The 19,620-nt window shown below is 47.3% G+C and overlaps 1 protein-coding gene across 1 annotated transcript; it reads left to right on the top strand.

The window, feature by feature from the left end:
* The first annotated feature begins 4,984 nt into the window (after positions 1-4,984).
* LOC144603403 (uncharacterized) lies at positions 4,985-17,509 on the top strand. The gene is made up of 3 exons (XM_078416577.1): positions 4,985-5,082; positions 9,026-9,095; positions 16,945-17,509. The coding sequence occupies exons 2-3, from the start codon at positions 9,054-9,056 to the stop codon at positions 17,173-17,175; spliced, it is 273 nt and encodes a 90-aa protein (XP_078272703.1). The 5' UTR covers positions 4,985-5,082; positions 9,026-9,053; the 3' UTR covers positions 17,176-17,509.
* Positions 17,510-19,620: the final 2,111 nt, after the last annotated feature.

The following is a 19,620-nucleotide window of genomic DNA, read 5'->3' as shown; positions in this document are numbered from 1 at the left end:
TTTTGATACCTTTATCATGAGAAAAAGATTTTAATTCTCTACAGCTATATACCTTGCTTGCCGCTGACTAATTTAGTTTAATTTAATTTAGTTACAGCATGGAAACAGGCTCTTCGGGCCACTGAGTCCGAGCCAACCAATAATCACCCATACCCTAGTTCTATCCTGCACACGAGAGACAATATACTGAAGACAATTAACCTAAAAACTTGCCTAGAAACATAGAAAATAGGTGCAGGAGTTGGCCATTCGGCCCTTCGAGCCTGCACCGCCATTCAATGTGATCATGGCTGATCATCCAACTCAGTATCCTGTACCTGCCTTCTCTCCATACCCCCTGATCCCTTTAGCCACAAGGGCCACATCTAACTCCCTCTTAAATATAGCCAATGAACTGGCCTCAACTACCTTCTGTGGCAGAGAATTCCACAGACTCACCACTCTGTGTGAAAAAAAACTCTCATCTCGGTCCTAAAAGACTTCCCCCTTATCCTTAAACTGTGACCCCTTGTTCTGGACTTCCCCAACATCGGGAACAATCTTCCTGCATCTAGCCTGTCCAACCCCTTAAGAATTTTGTAAGTTTCTATAAGATCCCCCCTCAATCTTCTAAATTCCAGCGAGTACAAGCCGAGTCTATCCAGTCTTTCTTCATATGAAAGTCCTGCCATCCCAGGAATCAATTTGGTGAACCTTCTCTGTACTCCCTCTATGGCAAGAATGTCTTAGGCGTGTGCGAGGAATCCAGAGCACCCGGAGCAAACCCAGGCGGACACAGGGAGAACGTACAAAGTGCATACAGGCAGCACCCGTAGTCAGGATCGAACTCGGGACTCTGGCGCTGGAAGGCCGCAACTCTGCCACTGCGCCACTGTGCTGCCCCCGCATCTGGTTGCACCAGCCATAGGGAAAAGGGACACCAAAAATAACAAGAGGAAAACCAACTTGCATTGTGTTCATGCAGATAATTGTTGCGAGGTGCATTGTGTACAGACAGCGGCCGTAGTCAGGATGGATCCCGGCTCTCTGGCTGTAACACAGCAACTCCACCACTGTGCCACTGTTGCCCCCCTTCTGTCTGCAGACTAATTCTTTGCTGAGGCAAAGAAAATTGCACATGCCGGAATCTTGAGCAAAACACAAAGTGCTGGAGGAACAGAGCGGGCCGGTCAGCATCCTGACCATGTGGGGATTGGTTTCCGAAAATATTTATAATTACCCCAGCTAATGGTCTGTTTCTTTCTTTCTCTCTCTCTTATTTGCAGTCAACTTTCTGGAGAAGTATTGCATTTTTAATCGGGAGGATGTGGCACTGTACAAGAAAAGATTCGAGGCGGTGGGCATTTATTTATCGTTCCGTTTGCATTGCTTACACAGCTGCAGCCCACATCCACAGAAACCTTCCATCCGGAATATTTAGACTTTAAAGATACAGTGCGGAAACAGACCTGCCGAGTCCATGCCGATCATTGGTCACCCGTTCACACTAGTTCTATATTACCCCACTTACAGTGGAACAGCTAGTACAGCTGCTGCCTCAAAGTGCCCGAGACCCAGGTTCGATCTGGAGCACTCAGAAGAAACCCAGGCTGTCAGAGGGAGAACGTGCAAACTCCACACAGACAACACTCATGGTTAGGATTGAACTTGGGGTTTTAGTTTTAGTTTTAGAGATACCGCATGGAAATGGGCCCTTCGGCCCACCGAGTCCGCGCCAACCATCGATCATCCGTTCACACTAGTTCTATGCTATCCCACTTTCTCATCCACTCCCCACACACCAGGGGCCATTTACAGAGGGCCAATTAACCTACAAACCCGCAAGTCATTGGGATGTGGGATGAAACCGGAGCACCTCGAGGAAACCCATGAGAACGTGCAAACTCCACACAGACAGCGGCCGAGGTCGGGATCGAACCTGTATCTCTGCCGCTGTGAGGTAGATGATGTGCCGGTGGCCTTTCCCTCAGCCCTCGGCTTCTGTGGAGGGCATGGTTGAGGTGAACTGCAAAGATACAGCACTAAGGAGGGAGGGAGCAACAGGAGGAAGCGTTGATAGAAACAGGCTTGGGGTGTGTCAATAGCTATCTAACTGCCCACCATGAACGTCTGTCTCTGTGCTGTGAGCTGGATGTAATCCGAAGTGTAGAGTACCTGCTCCGTTCTCTGTGCTCGGTTCCAACTCCTTCATGTCCGCTCTTTGTTTGCTCCCAATTGCCTTTCAGGTGGATGAGGACAATGATGGCTACTTATCCAGTGCCGAGCTGCCTACCGCTCTGAAAGGAATGGTTCCACTGGGGACACTCACCGACTCTGAGGAAGTGTACGTCTACAGGGTAATTGTATTAACACAGCTGCCCGGTGGCACTCTGTGTTTATAATCTCACACACCTTCACCCCGCTCTCTCCCCCCACCCCTTCCCCCACCCCTTTGCCCCATCCCCTCCCCCCTCCCAACCCCATCAGCTTACGCAGAATTGTACTTTTCAAAACTTTACCTGCAGCTGGTCCTGACATTATGGTCCAAGAACCATAGGGCATAGGTGTAAGGTGAGAGCGAAAGGATTTAATAGGAACCTAAGAGGCAGCTTTTTCACACAGAGGTGGTGGGTATAAGGAACAAGCTGCCAGAAGAGGTAGAAACAAGGAACTTCACAAAGCCACCAAGAGCTGGAGTAACTCAGCGGGTCAGGCAGCATCTCTGGAGAACATGGATAGGTGATGTTTCGGGTCGGGACCTTTCTTCGGATTGATCAGTCTGAAGAAGGGTCCTGCCCCAAAACTATATCCTTTGATACTCTTACTAATTAAGAACCTATCAACCTTGGCCTCCACTGCCATCTGTGGTAATAAATTCCACGGATTTACCACCCTCTGGCTAAAGAAATTCCTCCGTATCTCCATTCTTAAGGTATGCCCTTTTTATTTGGAGGCTGTGCCCTCTGAACCTAGACTCTCCAACTAGTGGAAGCAGACTCTCCACATCCACTCAATCTAGGTTTAGTTTATTGTCTGTCCACGACGTAGGGTTTAGGTTTAACATGCTATCCAATCAGAACAGAGATACCGTACACAGATACAATCAAGTCAAACACATGTACAACAGGTGGAGCAAAGGGGAAGATACAGAGTGCAGAATATAGTTCTCAGCATCGTCGAGCACCAGTTCCACAGACAATGTCCACAATGGGGTAGAGGTGAATCGAACAGTACCCCATCTTGTAGAAGGACATTTTAGAAGCCTGATAACAGAGGGGAAGCGCTGTTTCTGAGTCTGGCGGTGTGTGATTTCAAGCTTCTGTACTTTCTGCCAGACAGGAGCGGGGAGAAGGAGGAGTGGTTGGGGTGGGACAAGTCTTTGATTATGTGGGCTGCTTGTCCAAGGCAGTGTGAAGTGTAGATGGAGTCGACGGTGGGGATTCTGGTCTGAGTGATGGACCGGGCTACATGTATCTACAATTTCTTGTGCTGTTGGCCAGAGCTGTTCCCAAACCAAGCTGTGACCAACCTGACACTCTGCTTTCTACGGTGCATCTGTAGAACTTTGTAAGACCCATTGGAGACATGCTGAATTTCCTCGGTGTGCTGAGGGAGGGAGTGGTCGTTGGTGTGCCTCCTAGGCTGTTGCATCAATGTAGTTGGTCCAGGACAGATGTTTTTCTTCTTCTTTGAGAATTTACACATATTTTCCGCTTGCCAGTAACCATTATGAATCCCCCTAACTGCACCGGTTCTGATTTTTGCCACCTTCTTGTTCCAGATACTGGAGAGCTTGGACGACCACATCACTGGCGGCTTGACTGACCTCCGACTCTTCACGGTGATGGTCAGCCTGGCACACAGGATCTCAGCGCTGGAGTAAGTGAGCGACCGGGTTCAGTGGTACAAAGAGCAATCCAACCAAGACCTCAACGGTGAAACAGGCAGAGGAGGACTTTAGAGGAGCGGCACAACGGCTGGGAAGGTGGATGAAGGCTGAGAAGATAGATGGGAAGATAGACGCTCCAGCCCCCACGAGTCTCGGGCAGATGAGGCTCGTCAGCCTGGGAAGGCAGTCCATCTAGGAGAGGGAAAACTCTGATCCAAAACCTCCACTGCCTTGTGGCCATATCCAGTCATGGAAAAGGCTCCAGGAGAAAAATCCGGAGTCGGAGTCCCTAAGGCAATTTGTCGTTGTCTACAACCTCGTTCTGGCAGCTCCTGCGACGGCGTTGGTGCCAAAGTGTAACGGCTCTGCTGTTCCTTTGGATCGGTCAGCGACGTGGAGAGGGGGGACGTGCTGCATGGGCAACAGCCTGTCCTTCATATAACATCGCCCAGGCTTGCATCCGGCCACACATCAACGCTGCTCTAGCCGAGGTTTGGAGCAAGCAGCCAACAACCAGGATGCATCAGCCATGGTCAGCCATGACCAAGGAGGGACCTTGGTTGAGTTTAATTGAGTTTAGAGATACAGTGTCGAAAAAGGCCCTTCGGCCCACTGAGCGTGCCAACCATCGATTTTAACCGTACACTAATTCCATCATACACACTAGCGACAATTTACGGAGGCCAATTAACCTACAAATCCGCACGTCTTTGGGATGTGAGAGGAAACCAGAGCACCGGAAACCAGGGAAAACCCACGCAGTCACAGGGAGAACGTGCAAACTCCACACAGACAGTGCCCGAGGTCGGGATCGAACCCAGGACTCTGGCGCTGTGCACTGTGCCCTACAGAGGTGGCTTTTGAGGAAGGATGAGGGTGGGGGTGGGGGTGGGGGTGGGGGTGGGGGTGGGTGTTGGGAGGAGACATCAGTGGGGTCTGGGGACGGATTGCCAGAGCTGGGGTCCACGGTAGCTGAAGACAGGTCCAGCAATGGTGGACAGTCTGATCAGTCTGAAGAAGTTGTCTCGACCCGAAACGTCACCCATTCCTTCTCTCCAGAGATGCTGCCTGTCCTGCTGAGTTACTCCAGCATTTTGTGTCCATCTCCAGCAATGGTGGAACGACATCAAGCAGGTCGGCACAAGAGAGGCTGCCCATTAAGCAACCTGCACTCACTGTCAGCCGTGCTCTGCTCGTGTTGTTTTCACTGAAAGGTAACGTGACTGTGCAGATTAGAAGGATTTAAAGCTGAGGAAGAAATAATGAGACACCTGTAGTGCAGCGTGTTACAGAGACGGGGGCTGGAAACGTCTGAATATGTGGCAACTCATCCACTTGGCACTTTATTAATTGGGCTCTGGGAGGAGGTAACATGATCCGTGTTAGGGTACGTGCGCTGGCACATTGTTTGTGCTTCTTGCTGGCCTCTATCAGTTTACAGAGAGAGGTGATGTGATGCAGCGGGGCATGCGATTGTCGCAGTAAGGCAGGAATATACTCAGTAATGCGGCATGCTGCAGGAAGAGGCTCAGTTATAGTTTTGGTGTGAGAGAGATACAGCCTTTAAAACAGGCCCTTCGGCCCACCATAGTCCGTGCCGATCAGCGATCCCCGTTCACACCAGTTCTATCTTATGCACTAGGGTCAATTTACATTTACAGAAGTCAATTAACCTACAAGCCCGCACGTCTTTGGAATGTGGGTGGAAACCGGAGCACCCGGAGAAAACCCATGTGGTCACAGGGAGAATGTACAAACTTCGTAAAAGGCACCACCCGTAGTCAGGATCAAACCCAGGTCTCTGGTATTGTGAGGCAGCAGCCATTGTACAGCACAGGAAATCTGACCCTGCGTTCTACCTTATTCACCCTCAGTGGAATGTCTCTGTCTCCTTAAAGGGCACAAAGTGCTGGAGTAACACAACGAGTCAGGCGGGCACCTCTGGAGAACATGAATTGGTGACATTTCTGCTGGGACATAGCGTCTGAAGAAGGGTCCTGACCTGAAACATCACCTATCCAGAAATGCTGTCTGACCTGCTGAGTTACTCCAGCACTTTGTGTCCTATTATTTAAACCAGATCTGCAGTTCTTTTCTTCTACCTCTCTTTCCCTAGTAAATTTGTGACAAGGTGTTGACCAAAGCTACCTCCCACAGATACATCGTGCTCCCCATAATGTTTGCTCTCACCCTCTGTCTCACTTTAATCCTTGTTGCCATGCACCTCGCAACAGTTTTCTGCACAAACAGAGTGCACGTTGATCGTCCCCTCGTTGTCATGTGTATCCCTTTTCACTGCGGCTGGTGCCCCCAGAGATGGGGGAGGCAGGGTGGTGCAGCAATAGAGTTGCTGCCTTCCAGCGCCAGAGACCCAGGTTCGATCCTGACTATGGGCACTGTCTGTACGGAGTTTGCACGTTCTCTCTGTGACTGCGTGGGTTTTCTTCGGATGGTCTGGATTCCTAGCACACTCCAAAGATGTGCAGATTTGTAGGTTCATTGGATTCTGTAAATTGTCCCTAGTATAGACAATAGACAATAGGTGCAGGAGGAGGCCATTCGGCCCTTCGAGCCAGCACCGCCTTTCAATGTGATCATGGCTGATCATTCTCAATCAGTACCCCGTTCCTGCCTTCTCCCCATACCCCCTGACTCCGCTATCCTTAAGAGCTCTATCTAGCTCTCTCTTGAATGCATTCAGAGAATTGGCCTCCACTGCCTTCTGAGGCAGAGAATTCCACAGATTCACAACTCTCTGACTGAAAAGGTTTTTCCTCATCTCAGTTCTAAATGGCCTTCCCCTTATTCTTAAACTGTGGCCCCTTGTTCTGGACTCCCCCAACTTTGGGAATATGTTTCCTACCTCTAACGTGTCCAAACCCTTAATAATCTTGTACGTTTTGATAAGATCTCCTCTCATCCTTCTAAATTCCAGTGTATACAAGCCTAGTCGCTCCAGTCTTTCAACATATGACAGTCCCGCCATCCGGGAATTAACCTAGTAAACCTACGCTGCACGCCCTCAATAGCAAGAATATCCTTCCTCAAATTTGGAGACCAAAACTGCACACAGTACTCCAGGTGCGGTCTCACTAGGGCCCTGTACAACTGCAGAAGGACCTCTTTGCTCCTATACTCAACTCCTCTTGTTATGAAGGCCAACATTCCATTGGCTTTCTCCTAGTATGTAGGATAATGTTAGTAAATGGGGTGATCGCTGCTCAGCACCGACTCCAGGGCTTGTTTATCTCGCTGTAACTCTAAACCAAACTAAGCTGAACTAAGCTAAACTAGTCCATCGGATAGTGGTAGCGTACGGGGTGATTGCGGGTTGGCGTGTACTTGGTGGGCTAAAGGGCCAGTTTCCACGCTGTATCTCTAAACTAAACTAAACTAGTGTGTTGGATAGTGCTAGTATTTGGGGATCACTGGTCGACGGACTCTGTGAGCCTGGGCCTGTTTCCTGTTTCCTCCTTTATTGTCCGACGATCAGCACTACCCCTCACCCTGCGGATCTATCATATCATATATATACAGCCGGAAACAGGCCTTTTCGGCCCTCCAAGTCCGTGCCGCCCAGTGATCCCCGTACATTAACACTATCCTACACCCACTAGGGACAATTTTTACATTTTTACAATTACAATTTTTACATTTACCCAGCCAATTAACCTACATACCTGTACGTCTATGTTTCTATGTTTCTATTTCTCCTCTTATTGACCCTGGTTTCTGTCAATGATGTTTCCTGAGGGCGTATTGGCCAAAGGGGAGATGGTAGCACAAGCCCAAACACAAGCCCAGAGCCCATTACCTCTCTTGTTTAATCATCGGTTTGCGAGCTCGTTAATGGTTGCAGGACAGAGCAGGGCCAGGGGCCTGACCCACCACACATCGCAAGGAACAGCACCGTCTGACAGAATCCGTTTTTGTCTTTGCTTAATTATGTTGAAACCTTTCCATTGTCAGGCGGGGAGTGCGGACAGGGCCGGCACTGTGACAGACTGTTTTATACGTTACTCTTCAGGGGAGCGACAGAGTCCTCTCTATTGTCTTGCCCCTCGCCCCACCTAATGCATGTGAGCAAACACAAAGCCATCAAATCTACTCACCATCAGGCCAGCGCTTTGACGAGAAAGTTAACCGCTGCACTTAAGCGGCTAACATTGCAGTGCTGAACTTTGTCTGGTTCGTGAGATGATGTTTCTGAAGTTGCTTTTTACGGGGATGTTGCCAGGGCTCGAGGGGCCTGAGCTATAGGGAGAGGTTGGGCAGGCTAGGACTTTATTCCTTGGGGAGTGGGCGGATGAGGGGTGATCTTATAGAGGTGTACAAAATCATGAGAGGAAAAAAATCAAGTAAATGCACAGTCTTTTGCCCAGGGTAAGGGAATCAAAAACCAGAGGACATAGGTTTGTGAGGGAGTGAAAAGATTTACTTGGAACCTGAGGGGCAACTTTATCACACAAAGGGTGGTGGGTGTATGGAACGAGCTGCCAGAAGAGGTAATTGAGGCAGATTCTATTGAAATGTTTAAGAAGCATTGAGACAGGGACATGGAAAGGATAGGTTTAGAGGGATATGGGCCAAACATAGGCAGGTGGGATTAGTGTAGATGGGACATGTTGGTGGGTGTGGGCAAGTTGGGTGGAAGGGCATGTTTCCACACTGTATGACTTTGACTCCAATCAGCTTTGGGACCTGTTTCAAGAGGGCCGGCAGTGTTCTCAGAGCTTTGCCTGTCCAAAGAACATAAGACATTGGGGCAAAGCAGTCCAGGCATGGGCAGCTCAGTGGCACAGTGGGTAGAGCAGCTGCCTTGCAGCACCAGAGGCCCAGGTTTTGTCCTGGCCCCAGGTGCTGTTTGTGCCGAGTTTGCATGTTCTCCTTGTGACCATGTGTGTTTCCTCTGAGTACTCCGATTTCCTCCCTCATCCCAAAGATGCGCAGGTCTGTAGGTTCGATAGGCCAAGCCGCCTAATTCCGCTCCTTTGAACTTGACCTAGGGTCTCGACCCGAAACATCACCCACTCCTTCTCTCCAGACATGCTGCCTGTCCCGCTGAGTTACTCCAGCATTTTGTGTCTATCTTCGTTACAGAACAAACATTTATCTACTTGGAAATTAAACTCTACTCACTCTTTCCTCCATTCACAGTGGTTTCGTAAGGTCTCTGATTGGCAGCATGGATCTAAATGCTTTGGACTTGAAGGTGTACAGAGCCAAGGTAAGGCAAAGCTCACCTGGCATTGTATTTTGATTATTATACATTGTCGGTGTGTACGGCTTTTACAGACCTGTCATGCTGCTGAGTAAAGATTTCAAAATACAAAAACACGTGCGTAGGCGTAGAACCAAGGAACTGCACATGCTGGTATACAAAGAAGCACTCAAAGTGCTGGAGTAACTCAGCGGGTCAGGCAGCATCCCTGGAGAACATGGATAGGTAACGTTTTGGGTTGGGACCCTTCCTCCATGAGTAGGCAGCTCTGCCAGCGAGTCATGCCATTCCCAAGGGTCAGGAGGAATAGGGTGCAGCAAAAGTGTAGCAGCCAAAGGTGCTTCCAAGTGAGGATAATGCATGATGGAGAGGTATCAGAGGGAACAGGTGCCAAAATACTGGGCCAAGGAGTTGGGTTTTAAGTGAGGAGAAAGAAGTGGAGAGTGGGAAAGGATTTGGAAGGGAATTTGAGAAATGGCACCATGTTTAACAGCATTAACAACAGGGTGGCACAGTGGCGCAGCGGTAGAGTTGCTACCTTACAGCTCCAGGTTCAATCTGACTACGGGTTCTGTCTGTGTGGAGTTGGTACGTCCTCCCTGTGACTACATGGGTTTTCTCCGTCTGCTCCGGTTTCATCCCACGCTCCAAAGAAGTACGGGTTTGTCTGTTAATTGGCTTTGGTAAGCTGCAAAATATTCCCTAGTATGTACGACAGTGTTAGTGTACGATAGTGTTAGTGTTAGTGATCAGTTCAGCCCACTGGTCGGCATGGACCCAGTGGGCTGAAGGGCCTGTTTCCGCGCTGTATCTCTACAGTGTAAAGCCTAAAACATTGATATGCACTGGGATCTTGAGGTCCATGTCCAAAGCTGCCTGAAAGTAGCAACACAAGTAGATAAAGCTGTAAAGAAGGTGTATGGCATGCTTGGTTTCATAGGTCGCGGGATTGAGCAGACGAGTCAGGAAGGCAGCTTTCTAGGTCTTTGGTTAGGCTGTCTTTGGAGTATTATGTGCTGTACTGGTCACTCCTTTACAGGAAGGATGTGGAGGCCTTGGAGAGGGTGCAGAAGAGATTTACCCGCTGCCTGGATTGAAGGGTATTAGCAAAAAGGGAGGTTGGACATATTTGGACTGTTTTCTCTAGAGCATCAGAGGTTGAGCGGAGATCAGATAGAAGTTTATAAAGTTATGATAGGGTGGACAGTCAGCACCCTTTCCCTTGGATGGAAATTTCAAAGACCTGAGGGCCTGAATGAGATGGAGCTAAAGTCTGAAGAATTCTAAGGGCATCAAAGATTACAGAGAGAAGTCAGGGGAATGGGGTTGAGGGGGAAAAATAAATCGGCCCTGATTAAATGGCGGAGTAGACTCGATGGACCGAACGGCTTAATTCAGCTCCTATGTCTTGTGGTGGTTGTGGAGCGTTGTGGGTGAGCGTTCACCAATGTCACTGCTGGGCTTTGTCCAGTGCGTCCTTGGCTCACGCTAGACTGCAGCATTCCCTTCATTTCCCACCCCACTGCCTCTTTTGTCCGGTTAATTTCCCACTGGACTCACTCTGAGTTCGAACCAAGGGCCAGCGACAACCTTTGCTTGTAAGCTTATTGTCGCTGGGCTTGGAACATCTGCAATAAAATCCATGAGGATTTGCAAGCAAAGAGAGAAAGATTAAAAAAAACTAACTGAGCAAACCGATAAGGTTGTCCGTCCTTAAGAACAAAGCATCTTATTAGCAACAGCGATGGAGTCGATGACTCTAAATTGATGGCAAACAATCTGATCATCTTTTGCCAGCTGTCCGCACAGCATCAGTTGGAGCTGTGAGTCTGTGTGAGTGTGTGGAATGTGTGTGTGTGGAGTATGTGTTTGAGTGTGTGAGGTATGTGGAGTGTGTGTGGATGCGATTGTGTGTGTGTGTATGCATATGTGTGTGTGCCTGTGTGCAAGTGTGTGTGTATGTATGTGTGCATATGCGTGTCTGGGCATGTTCATGTGTGTATGTGTGAGTGCGTAAGCGTGTGTATTAGTATGGATATTGGAATTGGTTTATTAATATTGTCCCTCTATAGCATTCAGAGGAAATTAGTTTAACTTGTCATCATGTTTCACCACCAACATTGTGGGCCGAAGGGCCTGTTCCCATGCTGCACTGTTCTATGCTAGTCTGGGAAAGCGGGAAGAGAGGTGGGCATCTCATAGTTCAGGGGTCAGTAACCTAGATTTAATAAAGCAGGAGGGATGTGAGGCGTGAGTCATTAATGCAAAGAGCGGTGATACAGTGTTATGGTGTTGCAGCGTTAGAGTTATCGAGAAAGTGCAGGTTAAAGCAAGGTGCAAGGTCAGCAATGAGGTAGGTCTGAGAGTTCGGTCAGTTGTGTTTAGTAGAGTTTTGTTTAGAGATACAGCATGGAGACAGGCCCTTCGGCACACCAAGTCCATGCCGACCAGCAAACAGCCGTACACTATTTCTATCCTGCACACTAGGGACAATTTACAGAAGCCAATTAACCTACAAATCTGCATGTGTTTGGAGTGTGGGAGGAAACCGGGGCACCTGGAGGAAACCCACGTGGTCTCAGGGAGAACGTGCAAACTCTGTAAAGTTAGCACCCGTAGTCATGATTGAACCCGGGTCTCTGGCGCGGTGATGCAGCCCCTCTTCAGCTTCAGCCTTGGGTTTCTGGACCTCATGCAATTGTATTGGTATTAGTATTGATATTGTTATGTGGATCGAGATATAGTGAAAACCTTTGTAGGGCGCATTCCAGGTAAAACATCCATACAGTATATTGACTCAATCAAACTGTGCGGAGTATATCGTTACAGAGGAAATCCAGATAAAAGAAAAAGTGCTTGGGATCCACTGAGGAAGAGATCAGGAATACATTCTGAACTTGCAAGGCGATTGTTCATGAGTTTCATAGCAGCGGGGAAGAAGTTGTTCCTGAATCTGATGATTTATGCTTTCAAGCTTATGAATCTTAGAGTTAAAGAGTCATAGAATCGTAGAGAATGAAAACAGGCCCCTTGGCCCAGCTTGCCATGCCAACCAAGCTGCCTCATCTACACTAGTCCCACATGCCTGTGTTTGGCCCATGTCCCTCTAGATCTGTCCTGTCCATGTACCTGTCCAAATGTCTTTTAAATGTTGTACTTGAAATCTACCCGATGGGAGAGAGGAGAGGAGGGAATGACTGGGCTGTGAGTGGAATCAGGATAAAAGGACCTGCCTTTAAAAAGGAGATGAGGAAGGATTTCTTTAGTCAGAGGATGGTGAATCTGTGGAATTCATTAACACAGTGGAGGCCAAGTCATTGGGTATTTTTAAGGTGGAAATTGACAGATTCTTAATTAGTAAGGGTGTCGTGGGTTATGTGGAGAAGGCAGGAAAATAGGGTTGAGGGGAAAAGATAGATCAGCCGTGATTGAATGGTGGAGTAGACTTGATGGGCCGAATGGTCTAGTTCTACTAGAATTTATGAACTTAGGACTCTTGAGGGAGAGTAATGTATTGGGTTCACAGCAAAAAGCAAAGCAATGGGATGACACATCCGATGATCTCTTTCCTCCCCCAACAACACTGCACTACAGTACGGGCAGACCAAGGGTTAACTGAGAGCAGGTTTTCTGCTGGCAGAGGCTCCTGTGCAGATGTTAATTGCCAGCCTCTTGCTTCGCTTTGATGAATAGGGATTAAGGGTTCAGCAATGTAATTACCACAGGTTTATCGGGAAATAATCACCCTCTGATTACTGGAAGACCATTGTTGACGGGTGCCTTATATACACTTGCTGCATCCGGTTGGAGACCTAATAGTTTTCATTCACTTCACCTTAACCGTGGGTTTGTGAGGGTGCAGTCAAGTATCGGTTGCATTGAGGAACACTGTGGGCATCAGGGACCCTGGGGAGCTGGAGGCTTGTTGAGGGTGGGGTGCTAACACACTCCAGCACATTCCTGTGGCACTGGTGTCCAACCAACCCCTTTCAAAAGCCCGCACCGCCCGCCTACTCTGCACAGCAGGACAAAGTGATAATTTCGAGGTCTTACACCTGTCCCAGGGTAACGCGGGTCTGTTCATTGTTAACGCCTGTGGTCGGGGCAGGCTCTCCATTCCTTACTCTCTGAAAGTTGACAAGGCTTTGGTAATTGGAAGTGCAAGGGCTGAAGGGGAGATTCGAACCGTGCAACTGAACCTTCTTTACCTGGAATCAAATAAAAATGCAGATGATGGTTTATACCAAAGATAGACACAAAATGCTGGAATAACTCAGCAGGTCAACCAGCATCTCTGGAGAAAATGGATAGGTGACGTTTCAGGTCAGGATCTTCCATCTACCTCATTGAAGACCCTCGGGCTGTCTTTACTTGGACTTAACTGGACTTTATCTTGCACTAAACGTTATTCCCTTTATCCTGTATCTGTACACTGGTCGACCTAAGTGTAATCATGTATAGTCATTTCGCTGACTGGATACCATGCAATGAAAAAATAATTTCGCTATTCCTTGGTACACGTGACAATAATAAACTAATTTGGTTCGGAACCTTTAGTTTAGTTTAGTTTAGTTTAGAGATACAGCATGGAAACAGGTCTTTCAGCCCACCATTATCGGTGCTGACCAGTGATACCTGTACACTAGCACTATCCTGCAGACTAGGGACAATTTTACAACTTTTACAGAAGCCAAATTAACCTACAGACCAGTATGTCTTTGGAGTGTTGGAGGAAACCGGAGCACCCAAGGAAAACCCGCACAGTCACAGGGAGAACGTACAAACTCCGTGTATTTATAGCACCCGTAGTCAGGATCTCTGGCGCTGTAAGGCAGCAACTCTACCGCTGCGCCACCGTGCCGCCCTTCTTCAGACTGTACCAAAGGGACATATTTGTGAAGTTTCTGTCTCCACTTGCTTGGAGCACCTGAAGCGGGTATTGAACTCTCTACCTGAAGTTTCAGATGGAGCGATGCTCCCAGTACTCTCACTAAGTGAGGAGCAGAGTTGATGGACCACAATTTTCCTTTGGACACTCTGAGGTGACTTTTATGCGCCTTTGCAAATATTGTAATCTGGTTACCATCTGCCCGGTCCCAATCCTAAGGAAACAATTGCCATAGCAACCTCGAATGTATTCTAACATTTGGGATCAACATGGATTGACACACCCACAGCGCTCTGCATTGTGACTGCTCAGCGCGGAGCTGGAGAGGTGTTGTGGGTCAACCCATAATCAAATTGAACCTCCATTCGTAACAAGTAATGTTGAAAGTTGACTCATGGAGACATTTACACAAAGAATTACACCACTCAAAGGCTTTGGCCAAAAAATACCATCCCTCTCCAACTGGGAATAGTTTGTCAGAGTCCATGTCGGAATATCGCCGGAGAAATGTTTGTTTATAGGAAACCTTTCTCGCCTCTTTCTGTACGATCGTGGGCTGGGTGGAAAATCTTTGTCACTACTTAATTGAATTGTACTCTTCTATTCAGAGTTTTTAAAAAACATACTCAGATAAAATCTGTGGCATTGGAGACCGTGCATGTTAATCACCCTGACACGTCAGGTATAGAAATCTGCACTGAGTGGAAGCCTCCACCTCTTCATGATATAATTAGAGCGGCCAACTTGAATGCTTTGAAGTGTTGGAGTCAGAGCCAAGGGATTACTGAAAGTTATTAAATTGGATGTGGAATCGGTGCAAAATAAAAACAGGTGCACTAACAATGGGGGAAGAAATGGAACATTAAAGCCCTACCGTCTTCCAGTTACAGAGGTACATTGTCAAATTCATTACACTGGAAAGGCACAGATAATGTGTGTACCACCGACAGCGTCGCAGGTCCACCAAAAAGCAGCTTTTAATCAGTCTTAGAGTCATACAGCGTGGAAATGGGCCCTTCCGCCCAACCTGCCCACGCCAACCAACTTGCTCCCTCTACACTAGTCCCACCTGTCTGCTTTTGGCTCCTGTCCCTCTACACCTGTCCTATCCATGTACCTCTCTCAATGTTGCTTAAACATTATGATAGTACCTGCCACAACTACATCCTCTGGCAGTTCGCTCCATATACCTGCCACACTTTGTGTAAAAAAAAGTTGCCCCTCAGGTTACTATTAAATCTTTCCTCCCTCACCTTAAACCTATGTCCTCTGGTTCTCTATCCCCCTACTCTGAGCAAAAGACTGTGCATTCACCCTATCTATTCTTCTCATTATCTTGTACACCTCTATAAGATCACCCCTCATCCTGCTACGCTCCAAAAAATAAAGTCCTAGCCTGCCCAACCTCTCTCTGTAGCTCAGGCCCTGGAGTCCTGGCGACTTCCTTATAAATCATTTCTGCACTCAGTCAATCTGTAGTTCTACCTCTGAGCAGCACATAAATTCACAACAATGTTTGCATTTGTTGGATAGGCTCGGACATTTTTCTTTTGGAGCGTAGGAGCCTGAGGAGTGACCTTGCTGATATGTACAAGAACATGAGGGGCTTGGATAAAATGAACTTTCCCAGTCTTTTCCCCAGGGTGGAGGATTCTAAAACTAGAAGGCACAGGCTTAAGGTGAGAGTAGAGAGATGTAAAAGGGACATCAGGGGCACCTTTTTCACTCAGAGGGTAGTCCGTATCTGGAATGAGCTGCCAGAGGAAGCTATAGAAACGGATACAATTACGACTTTTAAAAGACATTTAGGCAGATATATGGATAGGAAGTGTTTAGAAGAAAATGGGTCAAACGCAGGCAAATGGGACTAGCCCAATAGTGGGCCGAAGGTCCTGTTTCCATGCTGTACAGCTTCATGGCTGTATGACTCAGATTTAAAATAATTGGCAAAGGAAGAAGAGGGGAAGCATTTTCTATTAATGCAGCAAGTTGTTGGGATATGGAATGTGCTGTCTGAAGGAAATTGGAATAGAGAAACAAACCTAAACAAAAATAAATATTAAATATTAAAAGCTCAAAATAATTAGTCCCACTTTTCCCAAAGACCTTTAGAGGTGGGAATAAATATCACTCTTTCAAAGGTTGGCATGGGCAGAGTGGGTTGAATGACTTCCAACTATAGGATACAACACAGAATGCTGGAGTGGCTCAGCGGGTCAGGCAGCATCTCTGTAAAACATGGATAGGTGACGTTTTGGGTCTGGATCCTGAAGTCCCCAACTTTTGACTTGAAACATCATCTATCCACATTCTCCAGAGATGCTGCCTGACCCACTGAGTTACTCCAGCACTTTGTGTCCTTTTTTGTAAGCCAGCATCTGCAGTTCCTTGTTTCTACTATTTATGACATGATGTCTCACGGACCTGTTGTGTCTCGTTATATAGCAGATGGTAATAGAATTTGACCATCTTCAGAAGTTTACAAGTTCACAGGTAATAGGAGTAGAGTTAGGCCATTCGGCCCATCGAGTCTACTCCGCCATTTAATCATGGCTGATCTCTGCCTCCTAATCCCATTTTCCTGCCTTCTCCCCATAACCCATGACACTTGTTCTAATCAAGAATTTGTCTGTCTCTGACTTTAAAATATCCACTGTCTTGGCCTCCACAGTCCTCTGTGGCAATGAGTTCCACAGATTGACTACCCTCTGACGAAAGAAATTCCTCCTCACCTCCTTTCTAAAAGAGCGCCCTTTAATTCTGAGGCTACGACCTCTGGTGCTAGACTCTCCCACCAGTGGAAACATCCATTCCACATCCATTCTATCTATGCCTTTCATTATTCTGGAAGTTTCAATGAAGTCCCCCCCGCAATATTCTAAACTCCAGCGAGTAGTGGTCCCGTGCTGTCAAATGGTCATCATATGCTAGAAGTGAGTAACCGTGGAATTACTTCTTATTTTGCAGCAACTGTTCCTGTGCAATCTGGAAGCGGGGGCGAGCACGCTCAGCGTTGAGCAGTTCCTGCTGGAGTTGAAGGCTGGGGGAATCAGTCGAGAGCACGAAGAGAATGTTTGGCAGGAGCTCCGTCACACCAGGGAACTGGACCTTCTGGATTTCCTCTCCTATCTCCCGCTTTTTGTCCTGATCCACAATTCTGTCATTTCCAATCCTCTGGATAACTCCTCAGTACTCTAAGTTGGGAGACCAAAGTTTGGCTCTACAAAAATAAGGAAGGGGTGTTGCACAACCGATCAGGGGGAACAATACGGTTTTTCACAGGGAGGATATCCTGAAGGGATCGGCCAAGAGGCTCGATGGGCAGACCTTAGAAATAAGATAAAGGGGATTATTTTCAAGATATGGGAGGCACAGTGGTGCAGCGATAGAGTAGCTGCCTTACAGCGCCAGAGATATGGGTTCAATCCTGACTACAGGTGCTGTCTGTGCGGAGTTTGTACATTCTCCATGTGACCACGTGGGTTTTCTCCGGGTGCTCTGGTTTCCTCCCACACTCCAATGACGTTCAGGTTGGTAGGTTAATTGGCTTCGGTAAATTTGTAAATTGTCCTAGCATATGTTGGATAATGCTTGTGTATGTTGTGATTGCTGGTCAGCGCGGACTTGGTGGGCCGAAGGGCCTGTTTCCACGCTGTATCTCGAAAGTCTAAATTCTAAGATGATTGGCATGGACCTGATGGGCCGAAGGGCCTGTTTCCATGCTGTAACTCTAAACTAAACTAAGATCAATAGAACAAGAGTCAAGAGTCTTTAATTGTCATATGTACTGATAACAGAACAATTAAATTCTTACTTGCTGCAGGTCAACGAGCCCATAAAAGCAATAAGATGCAGATAATATTAATAATAAAAAATAAAATAAATCAATGACAGAAATACTGGGTAACTATAATAATGCAAAGCCTAAGTTCACAGAAGGTTATAGTTGCTGAGGCTACTTTAGTATTAGATTAGTTTAGAAACTTTAGTTTAGTTTTTAGGTTTAGAGATACAGCATTCAAACAGGACAGGGATTGGCATGTTCTTGATTAGTACGGGCATGTAGGGTTATCGGGAGAAGGCAGAAGAATGGGGATGAGAGGGAAAGATAGATCTGTCATGATGTAATGGCAGAGTAGACGATGGGCCAAATGGCCCACTTCTGTTCATATGGCTTGGAAATTTAGGAACTTATGAAGCAGGCGCTTCGGCCCACGAAGTCCATACCGACCATCAATCACTTGCTCACACAAGTTCGATATTATCTCCCTCCCAACACATTAGTTTTGGAGGGGTGGGGAGGGGGGGGGGGGGGTTGTTTTAGAGAGGCCAATTAACCTAATTAATTAGAGGCTATTAATTCACTCATCTTTGGCATGTGGGAGGAGACCAGAGCACCTGGAGGAAACCCACGCAGTCACAGCAAGAATGTGAAACATCACACAGACAGCACTCGAGGTCAGGATCAAACCTGTGTCCGTGGCGTGGTGAGGTGAGGCAGCGGCTCTACCAGCTGTGCCACTGTGCTGACTTATGTTCACTTGGATAGGCAGCGATTGATTAAGGTGAGTCAGCACGATGTGGTGGAGAGGAAATCCTGCCTAACAAGTCTGATTAATTTTCTCGAGGTGGTAACTCAGAAAAGGCATAAAGGTGGGGTGGCAGCCATGATGTACATGGACTTTAGCAAGACCCTTTACGGGCCAGCAAATTAGCGTGGTGGTAAGATTGGTGACAGTTTGTTCTCAGTTGTTATCAGGCAACTGAACCATTCTTTCACCAACTAGAGAGCAGTCCTAAGCTACCATCTACCTCATTGGAGACCCCCAAACTACCTTTAATCGGACTTTATTGTTTTGCACTAAGCGTTATTCCCTTTATCCTGTATCTGAACACTGTGGACAATGAATTAAACTAAACTAAACTAAACTGAATAAAATAAAATAAAATAAACTGAAATAAAATAAACTGAAATGAACTAAAATAAATTAAAATGAACTAAACGAGACAGAAGATAGTGGTGGAGATTTGCTTTTCGGACTGGAAGTTTGTTATCAGTAGTATATCACAGGAATCTGTAAGATTTGAGAAGTTTTCACTCATTCTGAAAGCAACACCAAACCAAAGAGCTGCAGTTTGGACATTTTAAACGGGAGACTGGGGCTGATAGCGGAGAAAGGCTGCGGTCAGTTTACCAAGGGATGTCACAATCCGTGGGTCCTAAAATGGCCGCAGGACCTCGTGACCAGCCACAAGAGCAAAAACCTTACAGCCCAGTCTCTAGGTTTCTGCAAAGCCACGGCCAGAACAATGGATGGGTATTGGCCATGCAGAAACCTGCGAAACCAGGTCGAAGTCCAGACACTGGGGCGCTGACATCAGTATACTCACAATGCCCCAAGCCGACCTACACAGTTAATCTCGTTAAGGGGGCACAATAGCCCATAGAACACTACCTGGTAGGTGATGGGAAACCAGTTAAACCCATCACCTCGCAACGAAATACCAATTAACAGTGTCTGGCCATCCCCGGTACCCCCGGACATAAGCGCAGATCAGAGAGAAAACTCATACATATCTTTGAAACAAAGAGATCCCAAGATCTGGCGGGAGATAGGACGGGTCAGAATAGTATAACTGGCC

The sequence above is a fragment of the Rhinoraja longicauda genome, chromosome 20 (assembly GCF_053455715.1).
Source record: "Rhinoraja longicauda isolate Sanriku21f chromosome 20, sRhiLon1.1, whole genome shotgun sequence".
In the NCBI taxonomy this organism is placed as follows: Eukaryota; Metazoa; Chordata; class Chondrichthyes; order Rajiformes; family Arhynchobatidae; genus Rhinoraja; species Rhinoraja longicauda.
This window is presented reverse-complemented; position numbering and strand designations above follow the sequence as displayed.